The sequence below is a fragment of the Aulonocara stuartgranti genome, assembly GCF_965226115.1.
Source record: "Aulonocara stuartgranti genome assembly, chromosome: 17".
In the NCBI taxonomy this organism is placed as follows: Eukaryota; Metazoa; Chordata; class Actinopteri; order Cichliformes; family Cichlidae; genus Aulonocara; species Aulonocara stuartgranti.
Genome location: NC_138953.1, coordinates 38,961,449 through 38,977,500, shown reverse-complemented (window position 1 = coordinate 38,977,500; position 16,052 = coordinate 38,961,449). Strand labels below are relative to the sequence as shown.

At 41.7% G+C, this 16,052-nt stretch overlaps 2 protein-coding genes across 4 annotated transcripts in view; both read left to right on the top strand.

The window, feature by feature from the left end:
• The window catches only part of anos1b (anosmin 1b), a 56,919-nt gene extending 56,658 nt beyond the window's left edge, over positions 1 to 261 (top strand). For all 3 annotated transcript variants that reach the window (XM_082510646.1, XM_082510647.1, XM_082510645.1), the window contains exon 15: positions 1 to 261. This exon is cut by the window's left edge and continues 673 nt beyond it. The gene's annotated coding sequence lies outside the window, so the exon portion shown is untranslated.
• A 2,141-nt stretch (positions 262 to 2,402) lies between these two features.
• On the top strand, positions 2,403 to 12,625 carry LOC309692073 (uncharacterized protein). The gene is made up of 10 exons (XM_082510256.1): positions 2,403 to 2,530; positions 4,867 to 6,573; positions 7,120 to 7,225; positions 7,845 to 7,992; positions 8,102 to 8,149; positions 8,256 to 8,333; positions 9,672 to 9,809; positions 10,618 to 10,701; positions 10,956 to 11,006; positions 11,176 to 12,625. The coding sequence occupies exons 2-10, from the start codon at positions 5,112 to 5,114 to the stop codon at positions 11,284 to 11,286; spliced, it is 2,226 nt and encodes a 741-aa protein (XP_082366382.1). The 5' UTR covers positions 2,403 to 2,530; positions 4,867 to 5,111; the 3' UTR covers positions 11,287 to 12,625.
• Positions 12,626 to 16,052: the final 3,427 nt, after the last annotated feature.

Sequence of the window (16,052 nt, the reverse complement as noted above, 5' to 3'; positions counted from 1 at the left end):
TTTTTACATAATAGTACGCCCATGTCATTAAACGATGAAAGCTAACGTAGCTACACCTGTGGTCGTCAGACTCCTGTTAAAAGTCAGATTGTTGCTTTAAGTCTGTTGGAAACTGCTGGTGTGCAACCGGTAAGTTAATATTCTCCTATGTAACCTTTTCCTGTTCATAATTTGTAGTTTAAGCTTTTACTTTTTTTACTAGTAGATTTATTTATTGTTTTCCTGTCCTTTTTTGTAATTAAAGATGATCAAAATATGGAATATGTTGTGTCATTGATGTGGTAAATATAAAAGATGATGATGCTCATAGTGTTTGTGAAAGCACAGAGCAAATGTTGACTGCAACCCTGAAGTCTATTAAATGCTGATATCGAATCCTCTCGGTTTTATCACTGCAGTTGTCCATGATGACACCAGCTGGGTAATCAATAATAACAGTAACTACAGTAAGTCCAAAGCTTTTTAAATGTATAAAAGCTGATTAACATCTAATCAGCTTTTATAACCAAGCTGTCTTTAATATTTCAAGGGGGGAAATTTCTGCAGTTTAAGCCGTTTATATGTTTTACATCGATCGAATAAAATAAACTTCTTCAGGCTCATCAGGAAACTTGGCAGGGAGCAGATTCACTTCTGTCTGGGCTGACATGCTCAAGTTTTACTAAACATCGGTTATTCCTTGAAAACACAGTGAATACGTCCCAACTGATTATTCCAGAATCAGCTGGTTTTATTTATTTATTTTTTCAAGTTGCAGGCTCACAGTGGATTCGTGGCAAGAACATTTACAGGGCTGAAAAATTAATTTAGGGTATAATAAAAATGACATCAATTTTACACCAAATCATCAACACCATCAATACCACGACTACAAAACTTTTAATTTTAATGGGTGTTTCGTTTTAATGGAGTGAGATAGAGAATCAACCAAAAAGAAAGGAAAAAAATCCATAAATGTTATAAACTGGTTTACATGTTAGTGAGTGAAATAAGTATTTCATCCCCAAGCAAAACATGACTTAGCGCTTGATGGAGAAACCCTTATTGGAAAGGACATCAGCAAGATGTTTCTTGTAGTTGGTCACCAGGTTTGCAAACATCTCAGGAGGGATTTTGACCCACTCCTCTTTACAGAAGCTCTCTCAGTAGTGTTTATTGGCTGCTACCTGACAACTCTTTTGTTGCCGTGCTCGTTTTGGGCCATTGTCATGATGGAAAACCCATCCATGACTCATCTTCAGTCCTCTGGCTGAGGGAAGGAGGTTCTCGCCCATGCACATGGCCCCTCAATGCTTCTTCTTTGTGTTATAATCATATAATCTCTTCTATAGTTGATGCCAGAGAGCTTGATTTTGGTTTGATCTGGTTGCAGCACTTTCTCCGGCGTTTCTAACGGCGTTACTAACGACGTTACTTCTTTCAGTAACGTAATCTCACTAATTACTATTCCTATCTTTACAAGGCCGTTACCGTTACTAACAAGAAAATGCGGTCGCGTTACTATTTTTCAACAAACAGACGGTTGAAGCTGTGTTCAGCTTACAGCATCTTATATCAGTTGCACGGAAGTAGCTGTAAGTAATCTGGGCGCTACAGCTTTCTGCCCAACGATCACTTTTTGGCACAACACCTGGAGATAAGGGGGCAAAACAATCGCATGAGTGCTGCTGCTTGACTGAGGAAGAATAAAGTAGTCGTGGTAAGACAATTACATGACCACTTCAAGATGACGAAGCAACAAGGTGACATATACCAGTTTTTAAATTGTGTTGATAGGCCACTTAAAACCAGAGTCATGATAAACAAGATATACGCGGCGTTTTTTCGCAGCAAGCACTCTGCTTATGACCAAAAATAAAAACAAACAAATAATCCGTGTGGCATCTTATCTAATGCAGAACACCCGATTGCTATGTAAATAGTTTGAAACGGTTATACTAAAGGGTAAAAGGCAAACGGCTGCAAGTAACTTTGTTCTTTGCAAAACTTGTGCATAGGATTTTAAAACTGACAACTTATATTTGCATATAAAGTTATGAAATATGATTCAATAAACGTGTTTGTGGTTGTTACAGTAAAAAATATAACTTGACTATAATTAATTACGTTTTCAAAGTAACTTACCCAACACTGGGTATGAACGCGTGAAGTGTACACACCGAACAATGAAATGTAAAACAGGAGCTTTTATAACATTACCCTTTTTTTCCACAATCTTTGTTGACAGACTTTATGTCCCCAGTTAAAAAAAAAACTATGGACGTAAAGTTTTTGAACATGAACAATAAAAATAAAAACAAAACAAATGGGATCAAATAAAATAAATAAAATAAAGCTTTTGTCTTTTACATCGTGGTAGAAATGAAATAAGAAGAGAGAACCTGAAATCTCAAGGATGCTTCGCGACAGCTTCCGGACACAGCCGAAGCGCACTCCGAAGCCGTGACGCAATCAACGAGCGACGACAGCTTTGATTGTTATTTGTGCAAATCGTGGCCAGACAAAACTCGTTTGTTGTTTGACTGACAAGGTATAGTAGATATATGTTTCTTGTAGCTTCTTGCTGTGGTTTGGCTCATCAAATCCGGCAGACTTCGAGTAATGACTCGCAGCTCGTTCTTTGTCTTTTTGCGCCCCCAACTTCCTCTCGAAAATGGAGGAAATGTGTGTAGTCGTTGCTTTGTGTTTTCGCCTGTGCTTTGGCTGCAGCTAGCTAACTTAGCTCGCAATGACAAACTTGTGCAGAACTTTGTGCAACGTCATATTATGCCACCCGTTAAATAATTTGGTGGTGCGTTATATTGCTGAATGATGCGCGGACCTGCTCCGTTTGTTGGAGCCCAAATGTCAGACTGGGGCAGCTAACGGAGCAGTTTTCATTTAACTTGATAACGTAAGTGAATTTTACCAGCCATTTGTAACGACAGCAATTTCTCCCTGTGTAGTTGCTAATTCATACCACGCTCAGAGTTTCCCCGAGCCACATGGTACTCTTTAAAAGGCAGCATTAACTTTAAGAGGACAGTAGCATGCAGTGTTAGTCATGTGCTTAGTATTTGTGGGAAAAAGTGACGGCGCGCTGTAACAACAAGTGAATCCTGTCGGAACATCAAACCACCTGTTAATCAAACAGCGACGTACTTAGATGCTTTGTAACCAAGCAGACAAATAATCAAAGTGCCTGTTTTCGGTTTTTTTGTTTTCTTTTTGGCTCCTCAATTTAATATAGCAAGGGATCATCTGCCCGCATCTCACCCTGTTTCTAGCATCCTCCTCCGTCACACCACCCCTCTCATTCATTGCATCCATGAACCTTTTCCTCCTTCCTGGCAGCTCCATCCTTTGTCCAATATGTCCAGCATTTCTTCTCTGCACTGTCAAAACCATTACTAGTCATAGTACCTACATTTAAAGGCCCTGCTTTCACTCCTACACACCTGCCTTTCTGAACATGCCTTCCTCCTTCCCTCTTGCTTTGTCTTCGGCCAGCAGTAGCCCAGTTTCTACAAGCACTGGGAAGCGGTCGCTGTTAACCCAGGCCCTGACCGATCCTGTATAGAAATCTCCTCCTTGATGTTCCGCATGTTTGATTTTAGAAAGATTTTACACAGGATGCCCTTCTCGATGCAACACTCTCCATTTATTCAGGCCCGAGACCAGAACTAGAGTACACTGACTTGTGGCCTGGTCTTATCTATTTTTCTTCTCTTTTTTTTTTGTAGGTTCAAAGTTTGTTTTTGTTTTTGTTTTTTAAATGTAAAGTATCAGGTAGAGAAATGGCCCTGTGTCATCTTAAGACAACCATGTTGATGTTTACATGTCCCTGGAAATTAATCATTAACAATTCACTCCACGTTTGTGAATTGGAGGGATACACGTGTGTGAGTGAAGGTGGGCGACTTAAAATACCCACGAGCAGCCACTGAAATCCATGCACACTGCAAAAGATGGGTGAAAAAGAGACTGCAGACAGGGCGGGGTGGGTGGTGCTGAGTGTCAGGGGTGATTTTTGGCAGAAGGATGGTAGCAAGGGTGAAAAGAAAGGTTTACAAGATGGTGGAGAGTCCCGTGGTGTATCCCATGAGACCAGCTTAATCATTTAGTGAGTTCTGTTGAGCTTAATTTGGCAGTTTTCAGCGTCAGGAAGATGAGATGGTTTGGACATAAGATAAGAGATAAGATAAGATAGAACTTTATTAATCCCTCGGGTGGGTTCCTCTGGGAAATTCGACTTCCAAAAAAAGCACAGCAACGACCGAAGTTACAGTTACAGAACTGTTATATATATATATATATACACACACACACACATATATAAATACAGAGACAAATATAAATAAAATATACAAAGGGGATAAATAGAATAAATAGGAATAAAAAATATGTGTAAAGCAGGGATTGAGGATGCGCTCGGCAAAGGATGTTAAAGATGGAGCTGCTGTGCAGGAGGAAAAGAGACCGCAGTGCAGATTCCTGTAGTGAAGGAGGACGTGCAGTAGGGTTGGTGTGACAGAAGGTGACACTAAAGATGGGGTGAGATAGAAGCAGCTTCCAGCTGCTCCCCGACCTAAAACAGTCAGTGTGCACAGCACGAGGAACACTCCTACTAGTGAGACAAGCTAGGGCAAATTTTATTTGATGCACATCTTGTATGTCTGGTTTATTTTCTGTGCACTGCGATGTGTGCATCTTTTAAATTGTTTTGGTTTCCTTGCCACAGTTGAAATCCCACCTGTTGTTATATTGTAGGCCTGCTTTTATCTGCGTTTGTGCTGCTGACATAAACGTGTTTGTTGAAGTTGAGCCTCGCAGAGCAAAAACAAACCGACTTTTTCTCTCTCCTTTTTTTTCTTCTCTACCAATTAGGAGACCATGGCGGAAATATAACACGCAGAAAAGTGTCCAACCTGCACATTCATGTCTGCTGTCGTGGTTGGAAAAGCTTAAGAACAATGGCAAATGTACTGGCTAGAAGAACACCTAAAGGGAAGCGAGCGCATAACATCTAGAAAGGCCGTTATACTGCCGGTCCAACAAACCAAAAGGGAAGCGAGGACAGGAGAGCAGAGAGCGGGTATTGGGATGGGGTTAAGAAGCCAAAGGAGGACGTCATGGTTCACAGCGGCTCTGCTTCCCCAATGAACACAACACCGTCAGCATCACCTCATTTAACTACAGCACCTCCTTTAGTCCCTCCGTCTGGAGGTACTACAGATCAGGACCAAACCCAGTCCCCTGCTAAACTCCTCACCGCAGGCCTTACGTCCAACTCTGATCTGACTCAGACCGGCACTCCTGCTGATACAGAGCAGCCTGTTGTAACTCCAGCCAAAGCATTAAGTACTAAGTCAAGCCAGGAATCAGTGTGGTCTTCTGCACAGACACCAACACCTGTTCCGGGCCCAGTCAATGGCCGCACATCGGGCAGGAAGAGGACTCCAAAGTCCTGTGACTGTTGTGGCCCCAACAGCACGGGGCACAATGTCAGAACCTCGGGGACAGGGAAGGGGAGAGGAAGAGGAAGGGTGGCCGGCAGGGACCCTGGGGTCACTCCTAAAGGGAAAGTGGACCAGTTGACGCATATCAAGAGCTTTGATTTGACCAAGGGGGAGGTAAATGATGAAGATAAGGTGCAAATGCCTGTTGCACTGGCTAATACTCAGTCACATACGCCTGTTGCCAAGGCTGTCACCGTCCCCTTGCAGGAAGAATCCCTAAGGAACTGTGTCATTCCGGAGAAAGCAGATGCGCATAAAAAGGAGGATGTGTTGATAGACGGCTCCGCGGCGTCTGATGTAGTAGAAAAAAGAGGCGGGGATTACAAGAGCGCAGATGTCCGATTGATAGGTACTGTGGGCGGGGGGTCACTAGTGGTTAGAGGTCAAGGAAGGGGAATGATGAAAGCCACAAGCGCATCGAATATGGAAGTTAACACTGAAATTAAAAAGGGAGAAACAGGTGGTGCTGCTGTCTGTTCTAAAACCGAGGCCTTGGCTCCGTCAGTGGTGCAGAGGGAAATTCAAGATGCACACATGCACCACGGGGACCAGAATGACCCCAGCTCAGTTAATTGTCCACTTAGAAACGGCGACACGGTAGACCTGTCTGACACCGATGAAGAAGGAGAGGAAAACAACATGATAGTGACCGAACCTGGAAACATACAGCTGTCCATCTCATGGCAGTCAGGCCCCGCTTCAAGATCAGGAACAACTCAGGACCTTGACTCTGAGATGCAGGTGGATCAAGTCCCCGACGGAACAGACAGAGTTGCTTTATTGGTAGCGCTGTCCAATGGAAATGTTATAGCACCAACAGACCACAACCGTGGATCTACAACTATGGAGGTGGAAAGTTCTCGTCCGGCTGCCGTTCCTCCACCAGACTACTGCCCTGTTACAGTGAGCAGCATCCAACATGGCTGGGCATTAAGTGACCACAGACTGTATTGTCAGCCTGGCACCTGGGAGAAAGACCAGATGGATGAAATGATGCACGAGAATCGGTCAGAAAACACAGATGGAACGATGCAGCATCAAGAGAGTCTGGAGCAGCTTACTGATACCATCCATGGTAAGATGTGGTTTAGGGTTCACGGTGCGAACCCATGCCTGAGCATGAATATATTCATCACCCTCTCCGTTTGGTAAATGATGTTTTACACACAAAGAAGCGACTGCTGAGAGGATCAGCATTTTTTTTATGTCATAAAAGATCCATAAAACATTCCTGGCCTTGTCCAGTATGTGCACACATTTGATCTGAGCTCATGTTTATACATGATTAATCATTCATGACATATTTTCTTAGCTCCCAGAAGGAGAACTAAATGCATGTGTTGATTTGATTGATGGTATAATAGTCAATTTTTGGTTAGGTAGTTTTCTGTTCAACAAAAAGGATGAGCAAAGTTCATTTTTAACAATATGTTTCTTTTTTTTTCTCTTTTAAAATTTTGAAACAACATAAATTCCTCTAGGACAACATTTTGTTGACCTGAGGCTTGCAGGTAAACTGACCAGGAGGCAAGACTGTCAAAAAGATTTTGAGATTTCTTGGATTAAAAAGCAAACACACTGGGTCACATAATCACTTTCATGACAACTTCCTCTGTTTTAGAGTTTCTGGAGAGCTTCTATATAAAATACGGCAGTTTCATTCCTCTCAGTGAATCTGATGTCCGGGAACACCTGAAGAAGGAGAGCAAGTGTGACCTCAGCAACAGGTCGGCACAAACTCAGTTTGATTTCACCTGCCTGACTGTTATTAACGTAGATAATCTGCACTTTTGAGACAGTTGGAGTAATATCTGAACTGCAGTGAGGAAACTAAAACGCGTTGTTGAGAGGTGTTACCCTCCTTTCTTCATATTTTGCTTCCGTGGAGTCTTTCTTGTTATTCTTAAAGACGTCTAGAACAAACGTTTTCTAGGATTTCTAAGGGTTTTGACATTGACTGCTTACTTCTGCTTTCTTTTACCAAATATTGACTCACAAGCTTGTTAGAACTGTACAAACTCTGGATTTGTCTATATTTCCATTGATGTTGGCATATGTTTCAATGAATCTCTGCGTCCATTTTCATATAAAGAAATGAGGACTGGCTCAAGACTCAACATGCTGATGGCAAACCATCCCTGTTTGAATAATGCTTTATTGCTCCAACAGGATTTAGACAAATCGGTGTGGAAGCAGAGCTGCTTACGTTAGCATCCGTCTTCTAGAAGTTTCTGTTGTCTTTTTCAGCGTTATTCTCTCAGACTGTCATTAAAGGTAAAATAAACAGATGAACCTCATATACAGAAGTTCGATTAACATTCCTTTCTCTCCGTGTGTCTGTTTTAGTGGGTTGGACATCAAAAGGGAGATGTCTCGGTACAAGTCGGGGCTGTCTTCTGCTCCTGTTGCAGGCTTCATGGTCATGTATAATAAACACACACTAAGGCTGGAGGACCTCGGCACACTGGAGGAACAGAATTGGCTCAATGATCAGGTAAAGAGAGGAATACAGTATTTTAATTTTATTTTATTTTTTTAAAATGTTAGTGATGCTGTAACTGTGTTACACCTTCAGTACTGATATCACGTTACCTTTTCGTCAGATTATCAACATGTATGGAGAACTCATTATGGAGGCTACGGAGCACAAGGTAAGACTGGGTGTGTTTGTAGGGTTATGCTTGATTAAAAAAATATTCACTGGTTATTTTTGAGAATCTAGATATTCAAAAAAAAGTTACTGTTTCTTTTTCTTAGGTTCATTTTTTCAACAGCTTTTTCCACAAGCAGCTTGTGGCCAAAGGTTACGATGGCGTGAAGAGATGGACTAAGAAAGTAAGGACATTTGGCTTCACTGGAATCAGTTTTTACTGGAAGCTGCAGAAAACTAGGTTCAGTTACTGGAAATGTTTCTGTGGCGTCTGTGTGCTCCTGCTGAGAACCATCATCTAAATACAAACCACAGCCTGGTTTCCAGAAAAGGTGGAACACTGCACTCTTAAAGTGAAACTGAGGAGCAGTGTTGGTCAAGTTACTTAAAATTAGTAATTAGTTACTAATTACAGATTACTTCTCCAAGAAAGTAATCCAGTTACTCTACTGATTACTTATTTTTAAAAGTAATTAGTTACTTTATTACTTTTTAAAAACATGATACACAACCTGAATATGTAATAGAGAAATAGACCTTTCAGCCCAATTCTATTTATTCTGCACAATCCATCATATAAAACTGAATCAAATGGAAAAAGCCTCTTTTTTTTATCAGTTTTAATCTTTTAACTTTATGCATCAAACAAAAATTAAATTATATGCACCATTCTCTGACTGGAAGAAATTTCATTAACATTTAAACCTATTTTCTGTACATTCCAGCACATAAGATAAAATAATGTTTTGTGTTTACACTCTTTCAAATAGATGCAAGTAAAACACAGTAAAAATGAATAAAATCACAGATTCAGCAGCACTGAGTCCTGTCACTCTTAAATCTATAGTCACCTGTTTAGCAGGAGTGGGGCGGGTGGAGGTTTGTCCACAGCGGTCATGTCAGTGGGGGATCCGGGGGTGCTTACATCACTGTGATGAGACACGCTCATAAACAGAATCATGGTTTAGTAATGCAGCGTGCTTATAGGAAAGTAACAGTAATCTAATTACTTTTTTGAAATAGTAATCCCTTACTTTACTCCTTACTTGTTAAAAGTAATCGGATTACAGTAACGCATTACTGCCCATCTCTGCTGAGGGGTTTTCTTATTTTTATGTCCTTGTCCTAACTACTTTTTAATATCTAACTGGCATCAGTGAGTAAATGTTATGTAAAAATATAAAAGCTGCAGAACCATTTCTCCATCATAAACAACACAACGAGGCTGGGCACACATCTCCCAGAATCCAACTGGGATCTTTTGCACGTCAGGTGCAAACCAGTATGCTCCAGAACCTCAGAGAACACAGCGTGACAAAAACACAAATGTGTGGCTTGAACGATTGCTTTCACCTCGTGTATTATTGGAAATGTAAACAATGACAGTGATTCAGATACATTTGACTCTCAAACCTGTAACTACATCATAGAATTTGAGTTTTGTTTGTTATATTGCTGATTGTTAATTGACGATTGTTGACCTGTAGTGCGCTCCTTTCTGACTCTGTGTGTGGTCGTTTCAGGTCGACTTGTTCTCCAAGTGGCTGTTGCTAATTCCCATCCATTTAGAAATCCACTGGTCCCTCGTCACGGTCACCATGGCGACCAAAACCATCAGCTACTATGACAGCCAAGGCATCGTGTTCAGACACACCACAGATGTGAGCAACTCTGCGCATGTTGATGTTGTTTTGTGTCGTATTTTCTCAGTTTCAGAGAACGAGGCAGGAATCTCAGGAATCCAGTTTTTCTGCTCCTTAGACAAATAAATTATTGGGTTCAATAAAAACAGGAGGAGTCTACATTGAAGAGAAGAAAAAGCACAACAGTGATGGAAAAAGAATCCATATTTTATTACAATTAACTAGGCATAATTTCCTTAACTTTTGCTTTGTGGACACGATCATCTGAGCTCCTTTTGCCAAACACACTGTCCCCTCCCCCTCCTACTGACCCCCCTCTATTCCTCACATTTTCTGTGTGTATTTCTCTTGAGTCTGGCTCTTAGAAATATTGAATTAATGTAAGAAATCATCATTGGATACCGTATTTTTTCGGGCCCTAAGGCACACAGGATTATAAGGCACATTAAGTGAAACAAAACAGTCAGATGAATCAAATTTTACTCATCTCATTCTTCTTGCTTCCTCCTCTTCTGTACCATTGATTCATTAATGCTGAATTCTCTGCAGCTGCTCTATTCCCATGTTCCCATGTATTCCCAATATTTTTCCCGGCTTCAGTGAGTAAACGTCTATAAGAAACTGTCAAAAAATCCTATGCAGCTTTTTGGTTGCAGACCTGTGTAATCCACAGCATCTTCTGTTCCCTGAACATTTACATAAATGTAGTTTCCGACCTTGCTGTCTCGCAGAATTTTAGATGTACTAAAATACATGCTTGTGCTGTAATGCTACATCTCTGCACCGTAATCACTGTAGCGGTTCTGTCTGTGTGACCTCCCATCAGAACATTATGAAGTACCTTCAGTCTGAAGCAAGAGAGAAGAAACAGACAGCTTTCCAGAAAGGCTGGAAGATTACTATAATCAAGGTAACTCTGATCCCAGACCTGTGTAAACACACACCCACTTACCTTTGCTCCTTTAAAACAGGGAAGATTATTTATTTTGCCCAGAGTAGTTCAGGAAAGTTGAAGTTTGCTTATTTTTTTTGTACGTAAATCTTTCACTTTGTATGTCCTAAGTCAAATTATAAAGTGGCATGCATGTAAATAAAGCTGAAATATATGCAAACAGTTCAGCCCAAAAGCTGCAGCTGTAGTGTTGACTGTGATTTATTCCTCAGGGTATTCCTCAGCAGAAAAACGACAGCGACTGTGGGGTATTCGTCCTTGAGGTGAGATTATGCATCTCTTTCACGACTCCCTGGCAGAAAAGCAAATAAAATAGATATAGAGTGTTTCTCCTGCCTTGGGTTTCTACACAAATTTGATTTGTTGGCCCTCACTGGAGGGCGAATAACACAGAGGAAAAACCTCACCACTGTCCGTCTTTCTGTTTGCCAGTACTGCCGCCGCCTCTCCGTGAAGCAGCCGCTGCTGTTCAGCCAGGACGACATGCCTCGCATTCGCAAGAGAATCTACAAGGAGCTGTGCGACCGTCGTCTCAACGACTGAACGACCGATTATCGGCCGCCTTCGCTCACTGACTTGCTCGCCTGGTTACACGTGATGGTCTGTCCGAGTGTGTCAGATGGCCTTTTTCACTGACGGCCAGTTACATAAGCTAACACAACCTGGCCATCTGTTTTCCAGGGAGCCCTAACTGCCCGTCTGCCTGCCCGACTGAAAGCTGAGCAGCTGTCTTTTGGGACTTTCGGTCACTTTTGGAGTTCAATTACAGTCTTGTAGCTCAGTAGATTTGTTTTTTAGACTCGCAAATTTTCAAGAACTACTGACGTGGCCCCCTACTGACCTGTACACTTAGGGTTGTTTCAGCTTTCTACAGCTACCACCTTCAGAGGCTTTTTTTCCGAGACCCCTCCCTTTAAAGAAGCGACTGAACACTTAATGTTGACTGAAGAAACAAGTATTACATCAGCCTGGACCAATAGGAAGGACCTTTAATCCTACATGGAGTGGCCTTAATGCTAGATGGCCATTTTAAACTGAATGACAGTTTTAACCATTTGTTTTATGCTGGACTCCCCAGCAGCGTCACACTCGCAGTCATGTGCATGTTCTACGACATGTTAATAAAGCTAACGTATGAGTGACAGTGGACCAGACGTTCACTTAAAACTTGAAGGTTGGAGCTGGTTTCGTTCTCTTGGACTAGACGAGATATTTGCACGGTTAGAGGCCAACGAAGTCGAGAATTTCAACCGAATGTACCATCCATGTTTTCTTCTTTGCACCACATGGGCTAATGGCTTGAAACAGGGAGAGTTTAGTTTTTGTTTTTTCGAGTAAAGTTTCAGGTTTTTGAGACTTTATCCCAGCTGATACCTTAATGAAATTCCAGGTTTTGAATCATGTTATCTTTTTAGTTTGACCCCTGTTTTTTCTATGACCTTATGGTAAGTTAGTTTCAAACTGGACTTTTCCAGACATTTTTGCAAAAATAAATCGTGTCTTCATACGATATCGTTTAAACCCATCAGATTTTCATGCTTTTCAGTAAATGTGCAGTTGAGCTGTCCTGCTAGCTGCTGATCTAAGGACCAGGGTGGATTCTCCAGCATTAGTGTCCCTGCTTCATACGGATGCATTAACACAGATGAGGAAAGTTGTGGTTACAGAGCGGCTTTCGAACAGAGAAACAAGTAGACCTCAGTTATTTTCATTCAACCGTTTTTTCGACATGGATTTAGTTGTTATATTCAATTATGTGTATTTACAGATTGTATTGTTCCTTTTTCTGGCCTACTACTGTATGTGCTAGCTCTGGCTAAGAACCACAGTGGTTTCTGGACTGTTTTTATTGTTGTTATTAAAAGGCCAATACTGCTGGAAACACTGCTGCATGATTTCCTGTGATTTATTTACAAGAAAAAAGCCCCCAGTCTCATTAATAAATAAATAAATAAACCGTACAAGCATGAAAAAAAGATAAATTAAAAAGATTTGGGGGGGGAAGAGACGTATGCAAGACATTTATCTTACAAACCCTCGTAAAATTTCCTCTTCCAGCTGACGTCCTCGAGATATAGAAACGGTAAATAAACAGCCATTCCTGTTGGAGTAAGACTGAGAACTTGTTATATCATTAAAACTCAAGACAAAGTGCGGTGAACTTATCATTTTATATCCATATTTTCAGTAAGTGGACGACCTTCAGGTTAAATCTGTCCTTGTGCTGCCAGTCGTGTGTGAATTCACAGAGTTGACCATCTAATCCTCTGCTGTCGTCAGAGATTTTAGACAAGTGGATGATGGAAAAACCAGAAACTTAATTTAAAGAATTTGTGAAAGCTATAGGTGCTGATGAGCTCCTGCATTTCTAGATGATTACCACAAGAGGGGGCTCTATATCAGCAGTTGTTATTTAACACAAAGTGTGTTACTCTGTGGCGCTCAAGGAAGGACTTGAGCACTCGTGCATGGTTTCTGATTTTTATTTCTTCAGTCGTGCTTCTCTGTCTCCTGTCCCACGAGCTCAGTTACACGAGCCTTGTTCAGATTTTCAGTGCTGTGCTAACTGCTTTGCACTTGATTATTAGGCTTTTGGGGTTTTTTGGGTGGGTGGGTGGGGGGGGGGGTTCACTCTTCAACAGTATTGTCATCATGGGAGTTACTAAAAGTCTCAGTCAGCCTTTTTCATTCTTGTTCCATTAAAATTTCCCCAACATCACCATCACAGAGCTCATCTGAAACATCCATCTTTTCCACCATACACAGAGTTTTTAAATTGATTCTGTCTTTGCTGTAAGCTATTTTGAAACTCTGTAATTAGATGACACATTAATTTGAGACACTGTATGTACACGCACGCACACACACACACACACACACACACATATGAATAAATGAATCAAATAACTATTTGTATTCACTGTTCAAACAGTAACCAAAGGAACTGAATTCATAAGAAGTATGATTAACTGTTAAACTTATTTAAACTGTCTTCTCTGGAAAAGCACATTACCTCTAAAGAAATAATTTCACGCCTTCTTTGAGAGTCTGTAAGAACAGCGTTACTTGCAGTTGTTTCTACTAGATAATGACCATCATAGTGGAATTATTTATTCCCAATAATTTAGACATTTAAAAAATATATCCCCTCTTCACCAACTGACCAGACAGCCATTGTGAACTTTACTGAAGAAGAAACCTAGCGAATCTTAGTCAGCAAAGACAACATCCAGCTAACATGTGGTATTTAGTAAATGGCCTGCATTTGTATAGCGCTTTTCTAGTCCATAGGACCCCAAAGCGCTTTACACTACATCCAGTCACACACACATTCACACACTGGCGATAGCAAGCTACATTGTAGCCACAGCTGCCCTGGGGCGCACTGACAGAGGCGAGGCTGCCGGACACAGGCGCCACCGGGCCCTCTGACCACCACCAGTAGGCAAACACGGGGTTAGTGTCTTGCCCAAGGATATTTGGCATGCAGCCAGGATGCAGCCTGGGATCGAACCACCGACCTTCTGATTAGTGGCTGACCTGCTCTGCCACCTGAGCTACAGCCACCCCGTGATTAACCATGTTACACATTACAGGTTTAAAGCAATAACGGTGCTAATGTAACTGTTAACCAGACTGAGTCCAGACCTACAGGTGGGAAAAAGAAACAAACTTCCCATCCTAACATAATTTAAATTGTAGAGCCACCTTTAGCAACAATAGCCTGTACAGCTTATCAGTCTCTCATAATGTTGGCGAGGAGTTTTGGACCACCTGTCTTTATAACGTTGCTTCAGTTTATTGAGCTTTGAGGCCCTTTGTTTATGCACAGATCTCTTGAGGTCCTGCTTCAGCATTTCAGTTGAGTTCAGTTCAATTCAGTTTTATTTATGGGGTGGCAGGTGGCAGAGCAGGTCAGCCACTAATCAGAAGGTCGGTGGTTCGATCCCAGGCTGCCTCCCGGCTGCATGCCAAATATCCTTGGGCGAGATACTAACTCCATGTTTGCCTACTGGTGGTGGTCAGAGGGCGTCGCCTCTGTCAGTGCGCTCCAGGGCAGCTGTAGCTTGCCATCACCAGTGTGTGAAGGACTGAATGTAGTGTAAAGTGCTATACAAATGCAGGCCATTTATTTATACAGCCCCAACTCACAACAACAGTTGCTTCAACATGCTTTAAAATGTAAGGTAGATCCTACAATAATACATACAGAGAAAAGCCCAACAATCATATGACCCCCTATGAGCAGCACTTTGGCCACAGTGGGAAGGAAAAACTCTCTTTTAACAGGAAGAAACCTCTGACAGAACCAGGCTCAGGGAGGGGCGGGGCCATCTGCTGTGATTGGTTGAGAAGAGAGAAGGAAGACAGGATAAAGACATGCTGTGGAAGAGAGACAGAGATTAATAAGAAGTATGAATCAGTGCAGAGAGGTCTGTTAACACACAGTGAGTGAAAAGGTGAGGCCTGGACTGAGAATACTTCGGTACAAAGAGGAGTTTATGGTCAAACTCAGTGACAGCAGGTACGATGAAGTGTTTGTGCTGATATCCTGTTTGGTTTTCTCCAGACGTGGTGCTCAACTTCAGCATTGTCCACCCCAAGGACATTGTTCCAGAAGTCTTGTGATTCGTTGCTGCCAAGTTCTTTTTAGACAGAAGAGGGTTTTACCGCTAAGCTTTGCAAACAAGCCACACTTGTTCAGTCTTTTTCTAACTGTACTGTTGTGTACAGCATTTTACATGCTAACTGAGAGCTGCAGAGGTTTGGAGCATTGTGCATTCTGTCCTCGTTGGGATGTCCACTGCCTGAACAAACAGAGGGATTTGTGATGGTGTTTTCAAAGAAATCCATCCAGGAGCTGAAATATTTCAGTCTGGACCAAAGTAGAGGGCTAAGAGCCCACTGCCTGTATGCATATAAAAATATGTCTATATACCAACTTGCCTTAAGTTTGTTTTTTTATTCCGACTTGGTATGTGGTGATGTAGGACAGCGTCTGTGTACAGTAGAAGGTGAGGCTGTCTGCATCTTCCTCTCCCATTAAATGTAATTCAGCTCTGCACAGGCAGGTTGAGTGCTACTAAGCACTGCTTTCTCTCACTAATGTGGGGAAACTACAGCTAACAGCACGACCCAATAAGAGGTCAGAGAAAGCTGCTCTCCCTTTGGTGAGAGTTTGGAAAATGTTGACTGATTTCATCTCGCAGCTGAGCTTGGTCCTGTTTTTCTCCAGATAGTCCACTGGTCTCTGATGGCCTTTTAAATGCAGCCACATTCTCTCTTTTTTATTTATTTATTTATGTTTT

Excerpts from the sequence above, each read along its gene's own strand:
- LOC309692073 (XM_082510256.1), top strand. The coding sequence starts at position 5,112 with ATGGTTCACAGCGGCTCTGCTTCCCCAATGAACACAACACCGTCAGCA. Across the intron at positions 6,574-7,119 it reads GCTTACTGATACCATCCATG|AGTTTCTGGAGAGCTTCTAT; the intron begins GTAAGATGTGGT and ends CCTCTGTTTTAG. Across the intron at positions 9,810-10,617 it reads TGTTCAGACACACCACAGAT|AACATTATGAAGTACCTTCA; the intron begins GTGAGCAACTCT and ends ACCTCCCATCAG.